The sequence below is a fragment of the Mycetomoellerius zeteki genome, unplaced genomic scaffold (assembly GCF_001594055.1).
Source record: "Mycetomoellerius zeteki isolate Tzet28-1 unplaced genomic scaffold, Tzet1.0 scaffold70, whole genome shotgun sequence".
In the NCBI taxonomy this organism is placed as follows: Eukaryota; Metazoa; Arthropoda; class Insecta; order Hymenoptera; family Formicidae; genus Mycetomoellerius; species Mycetomoellerius zeteki.
Window position 1 is genome coordinate 3,372,467 of NW_017257720.1, and position 25,914 is coordinate 3,398,380.

The following is a 25,914-nucleotide window of genomic DNA, read 5'->3' on the forward strand; positions in this document are numbered from 1 at the left end:
TAACGTAAAAAACAAGTAACTTCTGTAGGAAATATTTTTTTGTTCGATCACTATTTTAGGAGATATTTAAGAAAATAGCAAGGCATAGTTACTGCATAAAAATTCATCATTTATTATAACAAATGTTCAAAATGTTCTCCGTTGTTTGCTAAACAATAATAAAGACGATTCTGAAATTCTGAACGAACCGGAAAATCATATCACAAAATTTACTAAATCTAATGATATATGTATCATCTGTATAAAAGATTTGATATCAACAATTGTGGCGCCAAATTAAATTCTGTTAATTCAATATCACAAAATTTACTAAATCTAATGATATATATGTTTCATCTGTATAAAAGATTTGATATCAACAATTGTGGCGCCAAGTTAAATTCTGTTAATTTAATTAAATTTATCAAAATTTTATGTATTATTCGTAAAAAAGATTTGATAAATTAAATAATGAATATTAATCTAATATGTATTATTTGTACAAACGATTTGATATCAACAACTGTGGCGCCAAGTTAAATTCTACTACAAAATAAAATGTAAAACATAAGTGATACTATCTTTATTATTTACTTAATCCAAATGCTACTATCTTTAATTTTTATACAATGAAACCTAAGTATACGTATACTTATTGAAGAATCTTCCTATTCCAATCCAAATGGTTTAAATTCCTCTTAAATGAAATTATGTCTTATATACTGTCTTATAATAATATGTCTTATAATAATGGTATATATTATCTTATAATACGCGTCTTATATACTGTCAGTATATACTGTCTTATAATGTATATTGTCTTATAATACGCGTGTGCATAAGTGACTCGGTAAGTTTAATGCCTTTTTACCACTGTAACCCCTAAAAATATGAGGACATATTTATTATATTAAAAATTACCAAGATTAACAGAATGCACGTATTTGCTACAATTTTTGGGGAGATGCTGTTTGTAGTGTCATAAAGTTCGAAACTTTCCTTTTAATTAAAAAAAAAAAAAATGCAAGCTGCTGTGTGTGTTGCGATTATTTTTCTCAAAGTTACACTTTAAAGTAATCCTTGCATTTTTTACATGTACTAGTAACATTATCATTATCGGATACGTCTCAGCGAGAAATAGTTCATCGAATCAATGTCCATTCGACATCGAAATGATGATTTTGACCGAAATTATATTGCCACAACAAGTCTAAATAAATGGATAACGGTGTATAAACAAATTTATCCGTTAGAACAACGACAATTTCGGTCCTTATTCGGGTCCTCTTCAGTACATTAATAATAAGTTGTAACTGTCTAATATATTTATTAAGGAAGTCATGATATATGTACAACTATCGGATTAACAACTAATTAGTCTTACAACATATTAAATGTTTATATATAGTCTAAGGTAACTTTCAGGCATATTGATAAATTGTTGATAATATGTAATGATAGTGCTTACGTATTCAAATATATAAATCTATAAATAGATCGACAGAAAATTGCCAAATTTACAGAACAAAGAAATATTATATGTTATGTCAATTATGTAAAATATAAATAGAAAGATATAATAACAATTTCCCAAGTAGCACACAGCGCTTACAAAGCGTTAATAAAGCGCTAAAAAGCGCATATTATAATTGCCTTTTTAGCGCTTCGCAAGCACTGTGTGCTACTTGAGTTACATGTAACTGCTGTACGGAACATATTTGACGTCCTGTATGTCCAAAGGATCTAATAAAATAATAAATTAATGTTGACCTGAGAAGAATTGGAGAGAGGGAAGTAACAAGTCATAATAAATAAAAATATGTATAGGCTCTAAACAAACCGACACAGAGCTCTTACACAGCATGCCACGTTACAGTATCAAACGCATTATTGATGGGAAAAGGAACACGCCGAAAGATTGTACTATTATGTAGAGAGAAGTAAGAGGATTTTTATGCAATTATTTTGTAATTAACATACGATTTGAGTTGTATAAATATATAGATCTGTTACATCTCGTGATAAAACAGATTCAAATTTTAGAAATATCAATATTTATGTATGTTCCGTTAAAGGATCACATATACACGTAACTGTCATTGAACTTTTAGAATAGTTTCTGCAAGCGCTTTTTCACATCGTTTCTGAACCATCAGTGATTAGTCACTAATTTTCCGTACACAGCGATTATAATGGAAGAGACAGAAGCAGGAGACAATTTGATTCCAGCTCGCCGCTGGATCCGTGGACATTACACGAAATTGACGAGTAACGAAGCAAGATGCAATCATTGTAACGAAAAATTGAGTATACATCTAAACAGCTTACATACTTTACATAAACACCTGATTGAGGCACATCCAGACAAATTAGCGGAAGAAGAAAAGAATGAAGTGAAATTCCATTGGGTTTGGGACTATTACGTAAAAAACAGTACAGAAGCAACATGTAAACAATGTAAAGCAACAGTGAGATACAAGAAAGTATATGATTTAAAACGACATTTAAAAAGAAAGCACGGGTAAGTATCACATATAAGTACATCATATATAGTTAAATTAAAAATTTAAAAACGTACTAAGTAATGTAAAGTTGATTACAACAAAATAATCAATATTTGCTAAAGAAAATGTAACCCAATCAAAAGTATCCATTTGTCGAAAAAATTTGTCAAATATGCGTGTCAGCAAATATAATATAAAACATATCTATTCGTACTATATATACATAAATATTCTATAATTTTAATTTGTACAATGTCCATCCAAGAAGTCGAATTTACTTTCACCATGTACAGAAAGAATCAGTAAAATTTGATCCCTTTAATTTTTGCCGAGGAATGGTCAGTTTTTAAAAATATTTGAATCTACTTGATTCCAACAATCTTGATCGCTTTTAAATGTTCCAGTAATAAGAGTCTAAAAATGATAATTTTCAAAATTTCTAAATAATTGGATATTGTTCGTAATTGGAAATAATATCTTTACAGCACTTTAATATCGTCTTTTTTATAACTTCTTATACATATAAATGTAGGATATTAGGTCCAACTTCAGATAACGTAATAGATAACGAAAGCAGTTCAGATGATGACATGAATGCAAACAAGGATATAACTCTCAGAAAAGTAAAACGTCAAGAAGCTTCATCCAACTTAACAAACTTATCCGACAGTTTAAACGAATATACAGAAGGAATAAAAGGACTTAATGAGTAATTATAATCGCTTTACGTTAACTAAAGTACATTTAAATGAATCTTACGAATTAAACCTGCAGTTTTATTTATACAATATAATCTATTTATTATGAGTAACATTCATTTATTGTTTCATCAGTTATTACATATATAATAATTAACCAATTAGAAGTTATTCTTTTAGGGATTCACAAAACAATTTCGTCCCAGTTCGGCTCTGGATACGTGGACATTACACTAGATTGACAAGGAATAACGAAGCACTATGCATTCATTGTAATAGAATATTCATTATATTAATACACCGTTTATCTATCTTACATAAGCACTTGGTAGAGTCACACCCAGACAAATTAGCAGAAGAAGAGAAAAATGAAGTGAAATTCCATTGGGCTTGGGACTATTATAGCGTAAAAAGCAGTACAGAAGCAACATGTAAACAATGTAAAATAACAATTAGATACATGGAAGATTATGATTTGAAAGGACATTTGAAAATAAAGCACGAGTAAGTATCTCATATATAAGTACCTCATATATAAAAAATTTAAAAACGTACTAAGTAATGTAAAGTTGATTACAACAAAAAATAATCAATATTTGCTAGAGAAAATGTAACCCAAAGAAATGTATCCATTTGTCGAAAGAATTTATCAAATATGCGTGTCAGCAAATATAATATAAAACATATCTATTCGTACTATATATACATAAATATTCTGTAGTTTTATTTTGTACAAAGTGCATCTCAGAAAAGAGAGAGTGTCGAATTTACTTTCACCATGTATAGAAAGAATCAGTAAAATTAAGCTATAGTTTTTAAACAATATTACTTAAACGATAGGTAAAAATACAACTTCATAAACATAAATACAAACTAAAAAGTGTCTTCTATTAAATAATATAAGCAGTTTTTATAATACCGTTTGCAGTTTTGCAATAATTGAGTTTTTTGTAACGTACAATGTAGTACATTGTATAATTTTTAATCATACTTTTTATCAATTCTTCAATCACTCCTTATCTAAATGTAGGATATTCGGTCCCGGTTCAGATAATCACATGGATAACGAGAACAATTCCAGTAATTATGTGGATGCAGACAGGAATACGACTATAAAGAAAGCAAAATATCAAGAAGACTTATCTAACTTAAAATCTGGTACTTTCATGTACCAATTTACATGAAAAAACAAGAGGAACAGAAGATCTTAACGAGTAATTATTTATTTTACGTTTGTTAAAATATATCCATAATATATACATACGTGTAAATAGAACTTACGAAATAAACATTGCTTTTTCCATACGAAGATGATCTATAAGGCAATATGTGAAATATTCATATATTAAGTGTTTAACTATTTCTTCTTATAATGAGCAAAAAATTACTTTTCTATAGTCATATTATATTATTACATTTGGTATCATATGTTAAATATTTATGTAAGATGTTATAATAACTTTCTTCATAATTTTGGAAATATATATATTAACACAAGTAATGTACTAAATTAAATATTATGATTGCACATGTTAGACAGTTTATGTACGATAGTAGAAGAATAGAGAATGTTTAAGAAATATTGGAAAGATTAAAAGAGAAAAAAAGCAATTTACATTTATACCTTTCTATCGCATGAACAATTATTACAAAAGATATAAACAAATAGCACATAAATAAATGTGTATAAATTTGTCTTCTTATTTAAAATTCGTTATTAATATTATTATACATGAGTAGTTTCTCACTTGCAATGTGCAATGCATTTGGCTTCATTTCTAATTCTACTTATATTAATATATGTGTACCTTTTAATTTTCGTTTTTGTTCGTGATGTACATACATGTATGTATATACTTTTTGTGTAATAGCTTTTTTTTAGTTCTTTTTTATTTCTTTTTCTTCTTTTTCATTTTTATGTTTTAAAAAATGTGTTTATATTTATGCGCTTTATTTTATAATTAAATCAGAACAACGATGAACCTTGTACCACCTAGTAAACAAGAAACGTTTTGAAACATTGCAGCAACGTTGTAGCAACGTTGTAACTGAAATGTTTCAAAATGCTTTTTGCTTACTTGGCATATATTTTGCACATAGTATAATATCTTATCAAGCAATAAATTGTAGAGGGATTATTCCTGTAAACAATACATAAGCAACAAACATTCAATTTAATTATTGCCCTGGCGAAAAAAATTTTATCAATAATCATAAAAATTTACACAAGCATAAACTTATGTAGAAATTTGTGTTTTTCTTAGAAATCTTTCTTTTTTATCATTTAAATATTTATTTTTATCTTTACCGTGTAACTTTATGTGCCCAATAGAATTAAAATTACAATTTTCTAAAATCAAAAAAGAACATGTAAAGGTATTATTTCATGAAAAATTACAATTATTAAAAAAAAAATAAACTTACAAATTTTGAAAATTGAATTGAATGAGATCTTAAACATTTTACTCACTCGTAGAATACTATAATTATTTTTAAATGACCATGGAAATATCTTCTAGATAATCCATGTATAATAATTATGGGATTTTTGGAATTCAAATTATGTTTTAAGTTCCCAAAAAAGATTCCATTTTTATAGACATATCAACAAAAATTAGTGTTTCAATTCTAACACTTTTATATAGATTTTTGCAGCATCTTTCTGATTCATGTAAAGTTTCGTAGATTTTGACAATTTTTTTTAAGTTTTTTGTAGTATATATCCTTATCTTTTTGTAGAATTTTGTACAATATGTTTCGCCAGGAAAATTCTTATATTGATCGTATATTTAAATCTATTTACATTTAAATCTATAGCTGTTAAAAGTAATAGCTGTCGTATAATTATGGAATAATATAATTGTAACATTAAATGCCAAATATTTTATCACTTTATTAAATTTTTGTCATCACATTGTATCTCAACACAGATTCGTACCGAGCGCTTCAAATTCAATGGATCATATTACGGAGAGCCTTTCCGATACAGATTCGGCAGAACCTGTATAATCATCTAATACAGATGATGATCTTTCGATGAAATCTTTGACCTCCTTAGACAAGAATAATTCATGCTATTTTTTACAAAACAAATACATTTATTGACAATTGAATTGACGATTTCGAAACTGGATTAACATTGCGCAATATTTAAACATTTCCTTCTCTCTCTTCTACCGCAGTTTTCTTAGGAAAGTACTTTCGGACAAAATGGCTTCAATTTGTCTTTTTCAAGGCTTTGATTTACTAAAAGAGTTTTCGGTCTTGTCTTTATCGGTTGGACTGATCCAATTTCATTATGCTGTACTGTACTAGCAAAAGTACTTGCGATTAGTTTGATGTTGTATAGACGTGCGTTATAAAGATGAGAAACGTTTAAAAAAATCGAAAAATAACTATAATATTATATAAAACGTATAATACATGTTTATATTACTATTCATATATATATATATATATAAGTATTTAATAAACATATAATATATTCCTAACAATGAAAACATTCTTTATGTTTTTTATATACAAATGAAATATTTATACTGTATATTAAAAGGCAATGTAGCAACATGTTATTTTCCATAATAATCAATATGAAGTCATATCGACCTTTGAGCTCCAATATCTCGGAACCTGTTGATCTTAGGACCATGTGCTCATTGAGACTTTTGATCAGGACATCATAAACTATCACATACTAAATTTTCAACCATTTTGACCGAAAGTACTTTCCCATAAGAAAACTGCGGAGTCCTTTGTTTATTTAGTTTATTTCTTTATTAGTCAAATAAAAAACATGCACTATACATATTTTGGTTGCCCTAGTGATAATATATTCAGTCATCTTCAGTGTTCTAACAAATTTTTTAATTTTTCTTCATTCTTCTTCATTTCATATATTCAAACCAGTTTCTGTTCATTTAATAATTCTATTTTTCGATTACTGGAATGATCGATACCTTTATTGTTATGGAGCGATCACGTAAAGAAATTATTTTTTAAATGTATCTTATTTGGCTAAAGTAATTAAAATCTTTTCATTGTGATAGAAATCGTCGTGTATGATTCATGCCCAGATTCCTGTACCAACTTGAAAGATAAATTATTTCGCAACTATTTGTTTTTTAAGACTGACACGTGATCTTTCATGTAACACTTAGGAATCACACATAATTAGTACTATATTTTTGAATGATCCTATAAAGAAATTATTTTTTAAGAGTTTTGTATAATGTTAAGGCAATATCTCTTCATTGCGATATAAATCATCTTAAACGATTCATGCCAGATTCTTGTATATCAACTTGAAAAATAAATTATATTCCGTAATTATGTCTTTTAATACTGATAAATAACCTTTTTCATGAAACACTTCAGAATCATGTATAATTAATACCATATTCTTAGATGATCCTGTAAAGAAACTACTTTTTAGAAGTTTCTTATAAGGTTAAGACAAGATCTTTTCATTGCGATATAAATCATCTTAAACGATTCATGCCAGATTCCTAATACTCATTAAAAATTACTGAGATTCACGTACAAATTATATAAGATTCTTATATGATCATGTACGTTCATTTAGTAATCTTGATTGATCACCTGCAACTCTTTTAAGATCTGGTACAAAAAACTTACAAGAATTTTCAACAGGGTAGGCGGTCCTATCCTGGCCATGTTCGTATATTACTGCCAGTTGATTGTCAGTACTGAAAGTCTATAGTTCCCGTTACGTATACTGTACTGTACTAACAATTGGCAATAATATACGAACACGGCCATGATCTGTATTGCTATATATATAAAGGGTGTCCCAAAATTAACGCAAGATTTGAATTTGCCGCCATTTTTGCAGTAAATTGTCGACAACCCTGAAAAAAGAACAATTTGACAGCTGAGAGCGTTACACGTTAATTGTGTTATTCCATAAATAACCCTATCCTATGTACTTTATGATTCAATGAAAAAATAACAATCTAAAGACTAAAAACTGTGTTTTCTATTTAATTCAAATCTTGCGTTAATTTTGGGACACCCTTTATTTGCTAGAAATGGCGACATCCGGCAATTGGCGTCACTCTCTTTATACCCACTCTACCACGACCGCTCATTGAGCGCTCAATGTTTACACCGTATGATTGGCTGCATTCAGCGGACTCAACAGTTGAGTGAGCGTTCGCTGCTATTGACGTATTCTTCTAGATCTAAAATTATGATTGGATGATCTAAAAGAATACACCAATAACAGCGAGCGCTCACTCAACTGTTGAGTCCGCTGAATGAGCCCATTGATAGCGACATGACCTATATCGTGACCCAAAGTAGGTCTAGTCACCAACCGTTTACACCGAAAGGGACTTAAAAATTGGTTGGGTCACATTTAGTCCACGCTGGTCCGAATTAGAGCCATCTATCGTATTTTGTACAGATTATTTCCATATACAGCACTATACTCGCCAGAACGTATACCTAGCGCTATATTGAGTCGGGATGATAGATATCTTAACCTCTAAAATCTCGAACTTTAATGCTTAATATCTCCGTTCGCGAGACCGACCGCTGCATTTTTGTCAAATTCTTTCATTTTAAGTGAAAACGCGTCGAATGAGCCCAATTTCATCAAAATCGGAGATGAGGCCCGTATTCTAAATAATTACCATTATTTGTATTATTTTGATTAGCAAAGGCATTGGTACTTATGAACTTAAATCGCTGCATGAACTTTTTCCCATCTTTTTTTTTAATATTTATGTTCTTTGCACAAATCAATTAGTCTTTTCACAGTCTAGAAGTAAATAACAAACCAGTTTAACCTAACCTAACTATTCAACAAAACAGCAGTGTCCTACCAAGCAAATGGCTACGAAGCTTTTAGATCGGATCAGTCGCGCGTTTACACTGAGAAAATAGACCACCTATTTTAGGTGAGGGCGCTAAAAAATCCGGCCTGACCTACAACAGGTCGTGTCAGGTATAGTGTTTACAGCGTGCGGCCTAAATAATGTGACCTAAATTAGGTCGAATTTGATGTATAGGCCGCGGACTAAACGTACGGTGTAAACGTAGCCAGTAGCTAATGGGTGCATTCAGTACTACGACCGCTCACTGAGCGCTCAGTGAGCTCTTGAATCTGTTTGGTCTATATTTTTAGTTCCAACGGAATATACTAATAAGATGCAAGCGCTCACTGAGCGCTCAATAGCTTGTAGTACTTGTAGTACTGAATGCACCCATTGCGTTTTCAAAATCATTCGAGATTTGATTTACTTCAAGTTGGTCGCATTTCGAAATTGCGTTGAATTTGGTTGAATTGCTCTCTCTTCTTCGGACGTGGAAAGAAACTTACGAAATTTATTGTAATCATGGTCAATGTTAAAACCGAGAAAAGGACTGAAACCGTAATGTACTCCGTAAATATTATTATTATTATTATTATTATTAAGTATTACGTATTATTGTATTGAAGTTTAAACGATTCAATTTTATATTAATCAAATATAGGGTTAAAATATAAAAAATTGTGAAAGCGATTTTATTTAACACATATACAAAAACATTCGAGGAGCAAATCATCCTGTTGGGATTTTCAATTAATGCCATATTTATTAATTTCTTATTACTCAAGTACCTATTATTATGTCTAGCAACTTCAACCGTGGAGTGCAGTCGGCGTTTCACCATGTATGGAGCAGGTCGTAGGTCCTCCGATTCCAACCAGAGTCAGAGAATTTTACAAGACCCCAAGGCCGCATCTCTGGCGACCTACTTTGGGATATGAGATTGTAGAGGTGGCTCCCTTGTGAGTAATTCACTATAGTTCTAACATTCACTGATGCAAACTCCAATTTAAAAAAAAAGATGAATAAAATCCAATTTAAAAATCTACGCTATTTTTAACATAAAAGACAAAAATTAATTTCTTTTATCCGAATTAATCTTTACTCAGGCCTGCACAACCATTAACGAATCTGCTGGTGGATGCTTGTCGTACGTCACGTGGATTGGCGACAGAGCCATTGAAGTTTCCAAATTTGGTAACCGGTTTCGATCGCAATCCTTCACACGCAGCACGTGCTGCACTTTATACGCGATACACTCCATGTGATTGGATACAAAATGAAATCAAACTCTATAATGAAGCAAATGCGAATAGATGCTACTCTGAAAAATTGCGCAAGAACAATGCATACTTAATGCGGTAGGAGTACATTTTTGAAACTCGAGTCGTTGCTTCTAATTTTAAATCAAATTATTTAGTGATGTACTAATTGTTTTAACTTTACATTAGCAAAGTCTATCTTTAAAATTTTTTCATTTGTTGTTCAATTTAATATCTTATAAAATTATAAAATAATTTGTAAAAAGATTAAGAAATTGTTTACAGAATGTTATTCAATGCATAGAAATGCCGTTATATTAAAACTGATTTAATTATCTCAGTTATCCTAAAAATTATTCGTTAATAAATTGTACATGATTTGAGCGGATTTCCCGAAATATATTGTTGCTGTGATATCTGTTTCAGAGAAGCAGACAAAAAGGTAAAAGAGGGACAAATAGAGAGCGGTCGAAAACTCGGGGAAAGAATCACGGATGTTATTTTCTGGCGGAACGAGGTGACATTAGAATTGGAAAGATTAATTATAGAAAACGGTAAAATGCAGGACAGTCGTCGTAAATTGCAAACCGTGATCCAAAGTCTTGAAGGACAGTTACATATCGCGCAAGAATGTCTTTATCACCGGGAGTCGAGAAAAGGTTCTTTATTCTTTGATATTAGATAATAAAGAGACTCGATGATATATTGAAAATAAGCAATCACTATAAAAAATGGAAGAATATTCTAGAATTGTATCACCTAGAAGGCTTAATTAATTGGTAAATATTGATAGGTATTGATTTGGTTCATGATAAGGTTGAAAAAGCTCTGCTAGAGGAAGTTGAAATAGTGAGAAACTGTGAGAAAAAATTGAAACAGGTCATAGATAGATGTGTTAATCAGGTATGTAGTATGTTTATCAATAGTATGTGGTATCAATCTTAAAGACTCACTCTATGATATTTTTCAGTTAACAAATGGTAGAGCTGTGCAGCATCAGCTACAGATTGATGTACAAAACAAAGAAACAGCTCTAGGAATTGATAACGTGTGTCATCAGATGAATAATTTTACTCGAGGTCTGCAATATTATGGTGGTATAGAAAGATACGATCCCAGGTAATCATGAAATCTTTTATTTATGAGCACACCACTTTTGTAGCACTTAAGTTGAGAGGGAAGAAAGAAAGACTATAAAATGAAACTTTTTACATAAATTGATATTTGTATAAAACATATTTTACTTTACTAAGCAAGATATATTATTTGTTCTTCATACACCTATTTCTCTACTAACTGAAGCTATAATAATTGTATTTATGCAGTGTTATTGGGCCTGAATTTTGGGCAGAAGCGACAAATAGTATAGTGAAGAAATCGCAAACAGAACGAGCAAAATCGCACGAATTGCGAAATGATATTGACAATGTTATAAATGCGGTAGTTTACGAAATATGCGAAGCTTGGGCTGAAACCAATAAAGCGCTGAACAGACGAGTTGCCGAAATGTTGGAAGCGAAGGAAAAATTACAAATGCATTTACACAAGGTAACATTTTTGTTAACAAAAAATTGGGATATACTCGTAAGATCACAATGGGTGTGCAATGGGAGCACAAAGGTGTGCAAATTTTTATCAATATTATAAACAATGTGAAAAATTCAGAAAACATCTAAAAATATCGGAAAGATCGTAAAATCTTCGTAACGTCTTTAGATCCTTCTTGTTTAAATCTTATGCATAAGACTCGATATTATCTGTATGTGGACATTTTAGATTCAGGAAGAAATTTTTGACGTCGAAAAGAGTATAGCATTAATGCAAAAGACTATCGCCGATAAAAGTCCAGTATTGAAAGTGGCGCATACGCGATTGGAGGCCAGAACGCATCGTCCGGACAATGAACTATGCAAGGATGATTCCCAATTCAGGTTTGTTAAAATCATTTATGTATGACTATTCAGATAACAATTTGCATGCTTCATAGGATGAATAAAGAAGTAGAGGATATTAATAAAATAATGTATGATTTGAATATGAAACTGCAACAATCTGAGGCGCAACATCAGCAACTTTTGCGCACGAGATCTAATCTGGAAAGCAATTTAAAGTCTAAGATAGATGCACTGTTCATTGACAGAGAAAAGTGCTTGGGACTCAGAAGGAGTTGTCCGATTTCGTCGATTGTGAAATACTGAAGCGATTAAATTGCAGTGCGCATAAAGTCTTCATAAATTTTATAATACAGGCTATGTGTTCACGATTGTTTCATTAATAGAAATGCTAAAAAGTTTTTGCAAGATATACGAAGCAAGATGATAAATTAATAGAATTGAAAAAGAGAGAAATTATTGAATATATATACGCACAAGATTATTTTTATTAAGAAGATAACTATGAACATATTTCTATAATATATAGTATTGTCTATTTATTCGTAAAAATATTTTATGATACAACCAACTTAGAGCTATAATTTAATTTTGCATCTGTACAGTTCTACATCGTGAAACAGGATTTTTAAGTATTTCATTGTGAATGTAAATCACGTATATTTTTAGGAACATTCACAAGTGATATACTATATTATATCTTTTTTTTATCTTTCTCCGATAAAAAAGAAGTTATATACAAGTTGCACATACTTACATATATATTATAGTACACAACTACAATACTATATGTATTTATAAGGTTTGTTCGCATTGCTTGTACTTTTTGCACTTAAAATCTTCGGCTTCTTTCTTTAAATCTAAATATATGTTTATATCACATCTTGTTTTAGATGCAAAAATTTTTGGGGTTTCAAGCAATTCAAACAAACTATAGTTAGTATGTACTTAATGTATGCCCGACAATGTTCGCAAAAAATTGTTGGACATCAAAACTTATGTATGTGTATGAGATTTTTTATAAAAGATAAAAAAAATAATGATTCAAAGACTCTTTTTAATTGAAATAGGAAATATCACCATATTTTAGTCCATATTTCTGACCCACTTAAAAGCAGCTATGGTATCGTATACACTTTTTGTTGCCGCATCCGTATCGTAATCCTCTTTCAAGTAAAAAATTTTAACATTCTCTTGCATGTGACACATCAGGACATTCCATTTTTCGAACAGTCTAAAGGAGTTCTTTATAGGATCGACGCATAAACTCTCTCCTATTAAAGAAATGATATTATTTTATATATAATATAAAAACAATTTCATTTTATTAATTGAGCGATTCCAAACCGTATATATTATATTTTATTTACAAGCAATCTTGTGTCTCATTTTGATTTCGTTCAATACTTCTTGAACTAACTCTCGTTCGCTGAGCGACCGGTCGACTAATTTCCTCAAATTGAAGGCACTGCATGTGTACGTGTCAATTAACGGACGTAACATTGTATGTAAAAATTCCATGCGACTAGAATGTTCTGGTTTTAAGCTCAGCTAAAAGTAATTAAGAAAAAGAACTTATTAGAAAAGAATTTATAAGATTATTCTTAACATATTAAATATTTATGTAATAATTTAAAAGTTAATATCTAGATACTATTAATAGCAAGAAAAATCTAAGAAAAATAATTTACTTTATATTCAATCTTCTGAATTTTCCGTTCTCTCGAGTACTCTTCGTCCGAACTGTCATCAAAATTTTGAGCATATCTTTTGCTCCAAAGTTCATCCTCTAGATAAACTTCCTGTCAATCATTTTTTTTATTACTATATATAACATAAATAAATTATTTATCTATGTAAAAACAAATGTACCTCTTTCTGGCTAATAATGCCTTTGTGTGAGATGTTCTGTATTGTTTCAAGAACTACGTCTCTCAATTCTTGGCAGGGCCTGCAGAAAATAAACTCATACCTAAGAATGTCGCATAACTTGAGCGCCCGCTCGAGCAGACTGTTTTGCAGTACTGTAATATTGTTCTCAGCGATCGCAACTGGATCGTTGATCTGGGACTGCAATTCAGCATACAAAGCTGTTACTGAAAATATAACAAGATTACGTTTTAAAATTAACCTTCTCTCTGTAATCATATTTTTACTTTCTCCATCTGCAATCTAGGTCTTTTATGTGTATGTCAAAACTTCTATTTAATAAAAATTAAAATTTGAACACAAAACTAAAAAAAATAAATTTATTTAAAAATATATAACTTAGCAAAAAGAGAAATATCTTCCTTTATTTTGAAAATATTTGAGAGTAAAATTTCACTTGTGTAAAAAAATTCAGATTGCAGACAAAGGGTTAAGTTGTTCGTCGGTCTCTTCGTATGTCTTACCTACTATACTGTCCATAATATAGTATAGCAGCATACTGTTGCTATAGTATGATAATTCAATTACATTCGGTAGAATTGATATGGGACGGATCGCTATGATGACGTTTGATTTATAGGATTGATCGCCTTCAATGACTTCGGTAATTTCTTGTCGCTGTTGCATTACCAAGCCGGGTCCTAAGATATCCAGCTATAAATTCAAAGATTAATAAGTTTATAGTTCTTTTCTCATAACCAGATCATTTTATTTGTCGTCTACCAACCGCATGATTAATGATATCAACACTCTCCCCGCAAAACGCTACGTTCTTTTCACTAAATTCCAATTCTTGTCTTATCGAATCGAATGCTTCGACCAGTTTGTCTAACGTACAACCGTCTCTGAACTTATTTAATAATAAAAATGCAACAACATTCGTTGACATAATCGGCATAGATGTGGATGAATCTAAAAGAAATTAGATGATGATAATTCAAATTCATCCTTGAGAAATTACAATAAAGATATCATTTCACAACCGACAGAAATATTTCTATATCAATAAAACATATATTTACTTCATAATATGCTAATAATCATCTTAACTCACCATACACGACGTGTCGGGCGATGCAATCTACCATTTGTCGATGTTCCTCCACAACTACATCTGTACCGTAAAGAGACGAATTCGACATAGTATATTTTAAATGTCCTTCTGAAGTTTTTAAAGCCAATTTATTTTGCTGAGCTTGAAACGCCTTTACCATTTCCTGTTAGAAATTATCTCTCCACATTAAAAGTCTCAATGTAATCGATGCAAATCAATTTGATTTGAGAAAACTCATCTCTCTTTCTCTTACCCTAAGGGAAAACGGTTGACAAAAATCGATTTTAACGATGCCGTAACGGCCCCTTAATGTTGACCACATAGCTTTAATCGTCGACGTGAAAGTCTCCATTTTTTTTGGTTGTCCCAACTGTTCTCTAACAAAATTTCCGTCTACCAGTCGTTCGTAATTAATCGCTACAGGTATCAGAAATGCATCCTCGATGGTACCATCCATATATGCGTCGACGATAACGCTCAGGATACCACTTTTTGGCATACAAGGTTTACCGGTTCTTGTGCGGCCACCTTCTATGAAACATTCTATGTTGTGTCCAGCACGAAGATTCTCCATGATGTACGTTTGAAGAGTTGCGCGATAGAGAAGATCCTTGCGTCCTGTTACCGGATCGATACGACGTTTGATATAGAAAGCGCCCAGATTTTTCAGAAGCCATCTGTCAAACGATATTGAACATATTGTAAATATATCCTGATAAATGTTACAGAATAAGATCCTAAAACTTAGAACAAGATTTATGTTAAATTCTAAACTTACCCGAAAAATGGCATCTTCAAATTATCCCCCGCCGCGATCAATGGGCCCCTTATATCATTCGCAACCATATGGAAGTCCACCATTATGTAATCTAAATGACTGCGATGCAAGGGCAACATTACGAGCGGCAAACCGGTATTACTCGCCTGCTTCAGCATCTCCATTTGCGAGGGTATAACGACGATGGATTGTATGAAACAGGGCAACAATTTGTACATCACCCACATGACTACTTTAATAAAAGCGTTGCTACAAGTACTCTCCATTTGCAGGAGTATGCTCCTGGCTCTGGCTTTCGCCTTTGCAAACGCTTTCTCCTCACTGCAACCCTCATGATTAGCTGTTTCTAATGCGGTTAATTTGATAGCTTCTTTTAATTTTTCATCGTTCAGGACCTATATCGAGAGCAAGCTTAACAATAGTGGAGATTTGTTTAGTCCAAATTCAATAAAAATAGGTGAGAACAAAACTTACTGTTTCTGTAACCCTTGGATAATCATAATTCTTGGAGTTTAATACAAGATATAGATGAGTAAATACTTTCGAGAAAAGCGTAGAAACACCTGGTTTTTGTGTCAATATGTTCACACCATATGGCTGCTGCTGTTTGAACATGGATTTTACTAATGTATCCTGGAACAAAAGATCGGAAGCAAAAAATAAAAAATATTTTTCAATTCAGATTTCGTAAAGACAGCAGAAAATACATAATAAAAATATATAATGAACATGTATGAAAAGTAGAAGCAGCTGATTAATCTATTTTTTTCGGAAATGTAAAATATGTGTATTAAGTGTTTTAAAATTGCTGAACGTGCTTCTAGTCTATTTCGGAGTTAACTCATTTTTCTAGCAAGAACCTTTAAACATTTCGTATAAACGTTATAAAATTAATTATATTTATATATTTCTATTAACTCACATTCTTTGGATACCCACGAATGATAACAATACGCCACCATCGTGATAAGAATCCACGTGTTTCCTCGCACATGTCTCTTATCATTAGAATATCAAATACATGTTTATTACTATATATCACGTGTACAAATTGTATATTATTATTATTAAACGACAATTATTAGATAATCTTTGATAACAAATAATCTTTGATAACAAATAATCGTTATCTATGATGAGCATATGTTGACACTTTTTTATCAAAACTTTTTCATCTCCAAACGAGCACAATTTGTATTGAAAATATTTTTTCAATTCGTTTGTTTTTTAATTACGTAAAATTGTTATCGAATTATCGAAATAATTACAATTGCAAAAATTCAAAGTCGTTTAAATTATTTAGTCATACACGTGGTTTATTAAAGTATATGTGGAAGAACGAATCTCCCTCCCTTTCTCCTCCGAATCCACTTTCGATTGAATTTTTCCTCTTCAAGATTATGTGCTTTAGCACGAAGTTCACATTTACGCACACGTCGATGCATGCGTGCCTGCGTGCTATAATTGTTCTTATCTAGAGAGGGTCAAGTGATGAAAGACGACCAAAGCTTCGTTACATAATTAAATACATGTCAGAGGACATATTCTTTAATTAGGTAATAAGGCCATAACAATTGTGTGTATCCCTGCTGCGTGTATCACGAGACTAACGTCGCTTGATTGTAGATTTCAGTTTATTGAAAGTAGAATTCCACAGAAAGATCAACTATGTTGTGTTGCAGCGTACCCTGCACTAAATTCCAGGTACGTCCAAATATAAAATGTATTTGATTATATTTGTACAAATGTGGACATATAGGGTTTGAACTAAATTTGAGGCATATTAAAATCAAATATGGTTATATTTGGATATATTAATTTTTGGGTCTTGGTGGAATTTTCATATAAAAATCTATTTTGTGTATGTCTGTAATTTCAGGTAATTAAGAATTTATCCGGAATTTTTACGATTAAATTATATCCGATTTTTATTTGAAAATATATACTAATGGTTCAAACAAGGATTTCCATTTTTAATATGTTTAATCTATTTAATGTATTGCACAGTAAAAGTTATTACTATCTCTACTTGGAAATCTGTTACTAATAAATCCCGAAAATAATTCCCGGAAATCCAGATAACGTAGAATATCAGAGTAATATATTAGAAAATCCACAGCTCATAGCAATCGGACTTTCTATGTCTATTCACTTATTCCATTTTTTCACTTATATAGGAACTTCCATATATTAATGTGTGTGTGATTTAAGGTTAAATACGCCAATCCCATTTGTACACATAGTTAATTAGAATATACCAGTATTTTCAATTAAGAGTATGATTAGAATGTATCTGGAATTTCAAGTGACTTTGGAATATATTGGCTTTTACAGACAACAGTTAGTTTGGCCAAATGTGAGTTTCAAGGTATGTATAAATTTGGTTATATCTGGCTATCCACTGCACAAAATCGCATTTGGCCAAATATGTGCCAACCCTTATTGGAATTTAGTGCAGGGCACACAATTAATTACACATACGCACAGTTACATTTCGCGAAAACTAAATGATCACGTTAGGAGAAATTTCGCTTCAGGACCGATAAGATCTTTAAAAGTGAACGGTTCTTGGGCGACTTATTTGCGTCGGTTGTCACAAGTCGTGTGCTCTTCCACACCGATCTCTCATATTGCGTACCAAAAATAGATCATGCTTGTAGGTGTAAAGGTGCAAATGTGCAAATGAAACGTCTTGCAGACACTCTCTACTCTTCAGGCATAACTAGCGATTAATGCGGATTGTTGTACGAAACGGAATAAAGACGTTTGCGTTGTAGGAAACGAATAAAAACGTTATGCGAGAAGATGCGCGAAGGTTTGTCCACAAATCTGTGATTTCGCGTAGCTAAAAAACTGAAAAGCATCCGGTCGGACAATCTCGTTGGATGTATTTTTAGTAGATGACCTATGTGTGTTATTCGATATAGGAATCTTTTTCGTAATCTGAAATATCGATAAAGCTTGCGACAATTTCTCTTACATAAGTTTCGCAATTGACGATAAATGCGATAAAACTCTCGCGACGAACATCGTTTTGGCGAAATGTAACGGATAATGGCTCTTATATTCTTATATATATAGAATAATTACCACTTTGGATTCTAAAGAGTATTCTAACATATGATAAGATATCTAGTCTAACACATTACATCAAAGTGTAAACTGAATTCTAATTAAATAATCATAATATACCTAATTGATTTTCAAAATAAAAACTGAATCCTCTACTTTGTTTAAACAAAATTTCTCTACATTTAAAATGAAAAATAATAAATCATATATATTTTAAGTGCCATAAAGCAAAAAATTTTTTTCCATAGAAAGAGATACTAAAATTTTGACAAGAATTAAAAAAAATTTATATATTTATTTCATAACTTTGTTTAGTTGTTATTTCATAACTTTGTTTAGTTGTTTAGTTGTTATTTATTTCATAATTTAGTAACTTTGTTATAAATCAATATAGCTCAGTGTAGGATTTCCGTATAAACCATACCTGCGCCCATTAATTTTATCGACGAAAAATGGACCGAAAAACTGCAAAAGTCGGAGCAACGAGATCGCTGATATTTAACGATAAGTTCGGTAATTAACGATAAATTAAATGGGTTAACCGATTGCTAGGTAGCTCTATTCAAGGAGTCTTTTGCACGCCTACGCGTGAGATCGCGCGACGGGCTAAATTGGTGAAGAACACGCGAGGCATAGTCCGTCCGGAAAAGGTCCGCGCATCTCGCTGAGGATGATAAATTATGGACGTGATGTGGATCTGGTCCTCGTAGCAAAAACTCACCCTAGAAGCAGGGGTGCAGGTGTTACAACAGTAATGCAGGAATGAAGACTTGTGCTTGATCAAAGGCATCAGTGGTTCAGTTTCCTTAATGCTGTACAACGAGTTGTCACGTATCTTACGCGACTGTTCTCGGTCCTGAATCTTCCTTCGTTGTAACTGCAAGCCGGCTCGTCGAAGACCTGCAATTATATCGCATTTAACGAATTGTTGAAAGTGCATCTCGTTGCAAATGAGACATCCGAAGCAATTCTTCGTCTATGCGAAAAGCGACAAAGGATTTCACGTATCCTAACGTTTCATAAAATTTAGAGTAACAGATAATAAATCAATTTCAAAATAAAAGAATTAACACACAAATTATCAAATCAAATTGAAGGCATGAAGTAAAGCTGATATGAATAATAAATGGCTTATGGATTTTGATTCCAGTCCAACTCGAGAGAAAAGCGGAGAATACAATGATTATGTTCTTATATCCGTTAAATGTACGATAGTTACGGTATTTACGACTCGAGAGGTTGCGATAAATATCTCTCGTCTTGCAATCGGAGCACGCATTTTGTACTCACAGAAAGGACAGTACGCTGTGAGAAAATAGTTAGAGTCGCACGCCGATGATAGCTGTCGATTGATAGCAATTGTGTATTCTCGCGACACGCATCTTACGTAAGAGTAGCTTCGGAATGAAAGAAAAGAAAATTACCATCCAGCGAAAATCGTGTGGTCGTCGGTTCCGCATTTCGCGTTACTTGCGTCCTGGTTTCCCACTTGGCATATATCTCCTGCAGACGCGTCGATAACACGTCTACCATTTTATTGGGTCTGCAATTAATATAATCCAATAAAAATTATGAAATTGTTTAAAACAAAAGGAAAGAATTATATACATATTAGGTATAAATATCATATCTCAAAACGTCTTCTCTGAGGAAAATTTTATTCGATATAATATGATATACGTTATGTGTACCATATAAGAGTAAAATTTTAAGAGTAAAATTTTCCTCGGAGAAGACATTTTAAAATGTAGCCATAGAAAGCGAATAGAGACCGCTGATGAAGCCTCGTTAAGGATAAATGTAGAAACAGAACGAACATAAAAGTATACAATGTTATCTCCACGATACATCATATACTAAGCTTAATATTTCATACAACAAAGATTTCAAATTTGTTGCAAGATTGATTGCAAGACAGAGAGATGTTCTCCAAGAAATTCTCTACCTTGCAACCAATCAATAAGCTTAAAAAGCTTTGTCGTAGGACACATGAAATACCAGCCTAACGCATTATATATTTAAGAAAAATGAGGTAGTCGAAATTAAATGAAAAATAGAAGTAACAAAATAAATTAATTAAGAGGAAAGGAAGTTAAGAATATATATGTATAGAGGGAAAATAGAGACTTTTCTAGAGATGAAACTTCGTTCACAAATATTGAAAACACAACGAACGAGGAAGATATTTTCATTTTATTATTTCTGTAAAAACGATGATTTAACGCATTATGAAAAAAAACGGATGCATCCGTCATGATGCAGTAAGTTCATTAATTCGATGAGTAGAAACACGTAATACGACCTGCCAAGATGCGAGATTGCGAATCATTTTGTATCGCTGAAAAGTGGATCTACGGTCGATTGATCAGAGATACGCACGACGGACTTGACAATCATCGTCCATCCGCTGCGATCCAAAAAAATTAAGAAAGGGAAAAACTTTATAAAAACAGATTGTAGTACACATGACAGCTCTTCATTGATTTAATGAATAAGCTATCAACATATATCCATAACATATGTTTAAGAACTTTTTCAAAGTTGCGGAATATTAAGATTGATATTATATTATACATCGTATAATTGTTTATACATACACTATGCACTGGTCTACTTAACATATAAATAATTACAAAATGAAAAAAGAAGGATCATTAAATTCATTTAATTACATGTAAAAATCCTATGTGCAATGTAATCAATTCATTCATAAACGAACAAATAAAGAAAAATCACAATTACGTATTCTTAATCAATATGACAACTTTAATTACGAAGTGATACATTTTACGTAATAAACTTCTACTTGCGGAAAGCACGCGACTCCAGCTAGCACATACATAGCTATGCATTTTAAACATTTTTTTTAAATGTAGTACAGCGCTTCATATTTATAAATAATTTATTTTTCTTTTTTTGTCTGCAATAGCATCACATAATTCTCGACGTATGCATTATGCGCAGCAATTGCTACAGACTGTACTTCATAGCAACAGTTCAGAGGCGAAAGATTGCCAAGAGTTACTGTCGATTAGGCTCGTACGATCCTGACAATGGCGTAGTAAGTCTAAAGTTATGCGAGATACACTTGACTGAAAGAAAATGCATTGACTATCAAGAAATTCGTTCAAACGAAAAACATTAAAAATAAAGATGATCAATTCACGAATGTTATAATTTTTCGTGATTTTATTTTGGATTTTGAATGGATATTTATTTTGTCGTAAGCACTACAAATATCAAGCAAATCCACTTTTTTGCAGTTTAATAAGTGCTAAAGAGATAAATGATTTTATTATTATATGTTACTATGATTTATTAATAATGATTTTGTTTTTATTTTTTGTTTACAAAGCTATTCCGTCATTATACATTTTGCATTTTCTGTCCAGAATAATACCCGTGGATTAAATCAGATTTCAAAGATCCTAGATACTTTATATACAACACAATTATATATACGCACACACACACACACACACACACACACACACACACACACACACTTCATTTTGCTCTAATTCTACATTTCGTAATAAACAAGCTTTTATGATAAAGAAGAGAAAAATATGCTAGAATGAGTATAAAGATAATATTTCCTTTTTTTAATGCTCCTGATGTCGAAATACTCCGACGGAAATATGATAATGCTGACATACGCGAATGTAATATAATAACTGTATGTTCACAACGGACGATCTTTCAAATTAATCATACAGTGTTGTTTATGCTTAATTTAAATCTACTTTTTCTGGCATTAAATTAGAGAGACACATGCGTCATATGTATACATGTGCAAATGCTCATAGAAATCGCAACTTCGCTGATGTTGTGAAAGATAAAGCAGGCTATTGTAAAAAATAAATAAAAAAATTTCTTACATGACAAAAAACATTTTTGGGTCGTATTCGTAATGACCAGCAGACGATTGTGCAACGACGAAATACGTGCGTCAATGTCAACGTACAATTTTCGGTAGAAAAAAATTTAAAATTTATGAATTTTTTTGATCCTAAAACAAGTTAAAATCTCATTTATTTTTATAATTGAAAAAAAAGGAAAGCAACATCAATCCATCAGGATCATCAAGAATATAAAGTAATGTAGTACACAATCCTGATAACAAGCTACATTATTTTGTCGTTATTTTGACGTTAGCTAAGGAATTATTTTTAAACTTTTAAGTTTTACTTAGTTTTACTTAGTTTTTAAAATATAAACTTCCAAGTTATTTTGAGATCATTTGTTTAAAAAAAAAGGAAGATTGTTCTTAGTGATCGAACTTAATTCATAGTTTATAACTGAATAATAATGTAAAATGTTACAAAGAAATTATAAAGAAAGTCAATTTTGTAAACGAGCAAAGGTGATGAAGTGCCACAGAGATATGAGAGAGAGAGAGAGAGAGAGAGAGAGAGATTTAATATATATATTTATATCTCTTAAATCTCTCTCTATCTCTTTCTCTTATATCTCTAAGAAATATATTTTATATCTCTTAAATCTCTTATAACTCTGTGACTTTTCCTTTGCTCGATTACAAAAATTGACTCTAGTTAGCTTCTTTGTAGCATTTTATATTATTTCACCTTCAGATAATTAAATATTTTAATTAAGAAATATAAGAAATATAGAGATATAAGAGATATGTGTATAAGAAATATAATAGAATTATAAAAGAGATTCGGTATGTTCTTTTTCTCTTTATTTCTTAATGCACTTTGCAGAGGCGTGCAAAAAGTTAGACAATGCAAAAATAATTTTACAGCATTGGAAGTACGCATATATATCTCGTATAATAATTTTTATCTATAGACTATAAAAAAGATATATGTATAACTATAAAAGAGATTGAAAAGAAATATCGTATGCTAGATGAGCTATTATTAATAGTTACAGAGGAAAACAATTTTAATGAAAACGCTGACAACGGAAGCTGTTTTTATCGCATTTGTAATATGTTTAATGTATCTATAATTCAATGACTCTCTTTGGCCGCCCCTGGCTTTGATCATCTGCATGCTATGTACGCTTACTAAGAATGCACATCTCTAACGCTTTTCGTTTGGAATACAAGTTTTTAAGCGAATCTGCGCGTATAATTGCGCAAGTACACTGAAAAAAATATGCTAAACTTTAATAAATATTTATTTGAATAATACCGACTAAACATTTACTTACAGTAAATAAATATTTACTATTTATTTAATATTTAATTAAAAAAATGTTAAATCAAATTAATAGTTCTTGTAGTAAATAAATAAATCTTTATATTTAGTAAATATTTATTGATACTATTCAAACAAATGATTTATTAAAATGTTTATATTTATTTTCAGTGTAAATGTAGTGATACGTAAACTTCTCGCAACCGGTTTTGCATGTTTCTACTTCGAGTTTGTTTGTGGAAAAGTTGGCTAATTTAGTTTCAGGCAAGATAAAAGATCGTGAGATTAATCAAAGTATAGAATCTTCGGTCACACGATCTTTCTAATGCGGATGTAATATCGCGTATCGGTTACATAAACAGGGATCAGATGTTGCTCTCTATGTGAGAAAGGAGTGCATCCGCAATTATCTTTCGTTTGCCATTGCACAAAATCTCAGATGATCTATGCGTATCTATGTGTACGTGGATATGCAGTGCGTGTTGTCGCATTTAACATTAAAAAATCGGCTCTGCAGAAACGATCCGGTTATGTCTGCAGCTTTCCTCTGTACCGCAGACTGGTTGGTCATTTTTTAAAATATAAGCTTATTGCTATACGATCTTTCTATAGCCGGTACACAGAAAAAAAAGATTAGCTGCTGCAGAAAATTAGATGATAAAATATGGCATAGCATTGTTAATTGATTTTTGGTTGCGTTAGCCTATCCGCAATGTCAGTATAGGATTTCGATAGGCTAACACAACCAAAAATTGACTGATGCAATCAATTAAAAATGCTATGCCATATTTTACCATCTAATTTTCTGCAGCAGCCAATCTTTTTTTTCAGTGTATTAAAAAATAATAATAAATACTATTAATATTGCGGAAGTTAATTAGCGTATCCTTGGATAAAAAATTTTTTTTTAATTATAGGCGTAATCAGAAGAGATTTTCTTTTTAACTTGCAAAAAAATACAATTTAATGATCGTAAATTAAAGAACATCCATTGTAGATTAATCCTCGATAACAGCAATGTGTTATTTGGACTTTATGCAAAACTTGGATAATTGTAGAATCTGTATAATTAGTACTGTAAGGTTCTAAATTATAAGTAAAAACAGGATTGGCAAGTAACGCGTTATTTGTAACGTCGTTACCGTTACAAGTTATTTTTTTCATGTTATTTTTTGCATATTTATGCACCGCCGGATCGCTGCTTGCAGAATTTGATGCCAAACTTGACGAAGTGCTTCTATTAATTGTTCTAATGTTTGTATTCGTGGATAATGTCGTCGCAATCGACGCAAATCGTGTTAACGTTTTGAACCACCCGCCGATGAGCCCGGACCTCAACCCATTGGCATCAAATTCCGCAAGCAGCGATCCGGCGGTGCATAAACATGCAACAACGTTTAAGAGACGTAATTTATAATAGAGGCAGCAATACCTCTCATGTTAAAATTTAATTTTTCCATTTACGCACACGCAGCATACATGCACGCGCGCGCGCGCACGTACACGCACACGCACACAAACACAAGAAGCGTAAATCCGACTGTGCAACCTCCACGTGGTACGCTTCGGATAACGCTAATGCCAGCGGTGTGATCACATATAATATATGCTGCGATATAAGATTAAATTCAAATCAACAAATGTCGTCTTGCCCAAAATCGTAACTTCGAACATGAAGGACATTAGTTTTAAAATATCGCAACTGTTTTGTATGAGTCTCGTTGAAATCAGTAGACCCTAAAGT

At 31.5% G+C, this 25,914-nt stretch overlaps 3 protein-coding genes across 6 annotated transcripts in view; 2 read left to right on the forward strand and 1 right to left on the reverse strand.

Moving 5' to 3' along the window:
- The first annotated feature begins 2,171 nt into the window (after positions 1-2,171).
- Positions 2,172-4,365, forward strand: LOC108729061 (uncharacterized). Its single transcript, XM_018457975.1, has 4 exons — positions 2,172-2,500; positions 3,016-3,107; positions 3,376-3,685; positions 4,212-4,365. Exons 1-4 carry the CDS (start codon positions 2,172-2,174, stop codon positions 4,363-4,365), a joined length of 885 nt encoding a protein of 294 aa, XP_018313477.1.
- A 5,104-nt stretch (positions 4,366-9,469) lies between these two features.
- Positions 9,470-12,610, forward strand: LOC108729074 (tektin-3). Its single transcript, XM_018458000.1, has 9 exons — positions 9,470-9,588; positions 9,823-9,977; positions 10,125-10,376; positions 10,704-10,936; positions 11,071-11,180; positions 11,248-11,396; positions 11,603-11,825; positions 12,054-12,208; positions 12,265-12,610. The coding sequence occupies exons 1-9, from the start codon at positions 9,541-9,543 to the stop codon at positions 12,473-12,475; spliced, it is 1,536 nt and encodes a 511-aa protein (XP_018313502.1). The 5' UTR covers positions 9,470-9,540; the 3' UTR covers positions 12,476-12,610.
- Positions 12,611-13,312: 702 nt separating this feature from the next.
- The window catches only part of mino (glycerol-3-phosphate acyltransferase mino), a 37,287-nt gene continuing 24,685 nt past the window's right edge, over positions 13,313-25,914 (reverse strand). For 2 of the 4 annotated variants that reach the window (XM_018458033.1, XM_018458032.1), the window contains exons 2-13: positions 20,427-20,545; positions 19,724-19,902; positions 16,405-16,563; positions 15,931-16,325; positions 15,406-15,829; positions 15,153-15,315; positions 14,826-15,010; positions 14,563-14,752; positions 14,042-14,265; positions 13,861-13,971; positions 13,547-13,720; positions 13,313-13,460 (exon numbers count right to left, since the gene is read on the reverse strand). In XM_018458033.1, the coding sequence (XP_018313535.1) occupies positions 13,404-13,460; positions 13,547-13,720; positions 13,861-13,971; positions 14,042-14,265; positions 14,563-14,752; positions 14,826-15,010; positions 15,153-15,315; positions 15,406-15,829; positions 15,931-16,325; positions 16,405-16,563; positions 19,724-19,902; positions 20,427-20,535 (2,370 nt within the window). In that variant the 5' untranslated portion in view covers positions 20,536-20,545 and the 3' untranslated portion in view covers positions 13,313-13,403. Of the gene's footprint in view, positions 13,461-13,546; positions 13,721-13,860; positions 13,972-14,041; positions 14,266-14,562; positions 14,753-14,825; positions 15,011-15,152; positions 15,316-15,405; positions 15,830-15,930; positions 16,326-16,404; positions 16,564-16,852; positions 17,025-18,415; positions 18,493-19,723; positions 19,903-20,426; positions 20,546-25,914 lie in introns of those variants that run through there. The other 2 variants (XM_018458035.1, XM_018458034.1) reach the window with 2 other exon arrangements.

Coding starts and splice junctions, on each gene's coding strand:
- LOC108729061 (XM_018457975.1), top strand. CDS start 2,172: ATGGAAGAGACAGAAGCAGGAGACAATTTGATTCCAGCTCGCCGCTGG. Junction 3,108..3,375: donor GGATATAACTCTCAGAAAAG/TAAAACGTCAAG, acceptor ATTCACAAAACA/ATTTCGTCCCAGTTCGGCTC. Junction 3,686..4,211: donor CATTTGAAAATAAAGCACGA/GTAAGTATCTCA, acceptor ATCTAAATGTAG/GATATTCGGTCCCGGTTCAG.
- LOC108729074 (XM_018458000.1), top strand. CDS start 9,541: ATGGTCAATGTTAAAACCGAGAAAAGGACTGAAACCGTAATGTACTCC. Junction 11,181..11,247: donor TAGATAGATGTGTTAATCAG/GTATGTAGTATG, acceptor GATATTTTTCAG/TTAACAAATGGTAGAGCTGT. Junction 11,826..12,053: donor TACAAATGCATTTACACAAG/GTAACATTTTTG, acceptor TGGACATTTTAG/ATTCAGGAAGAAATTTTTGA.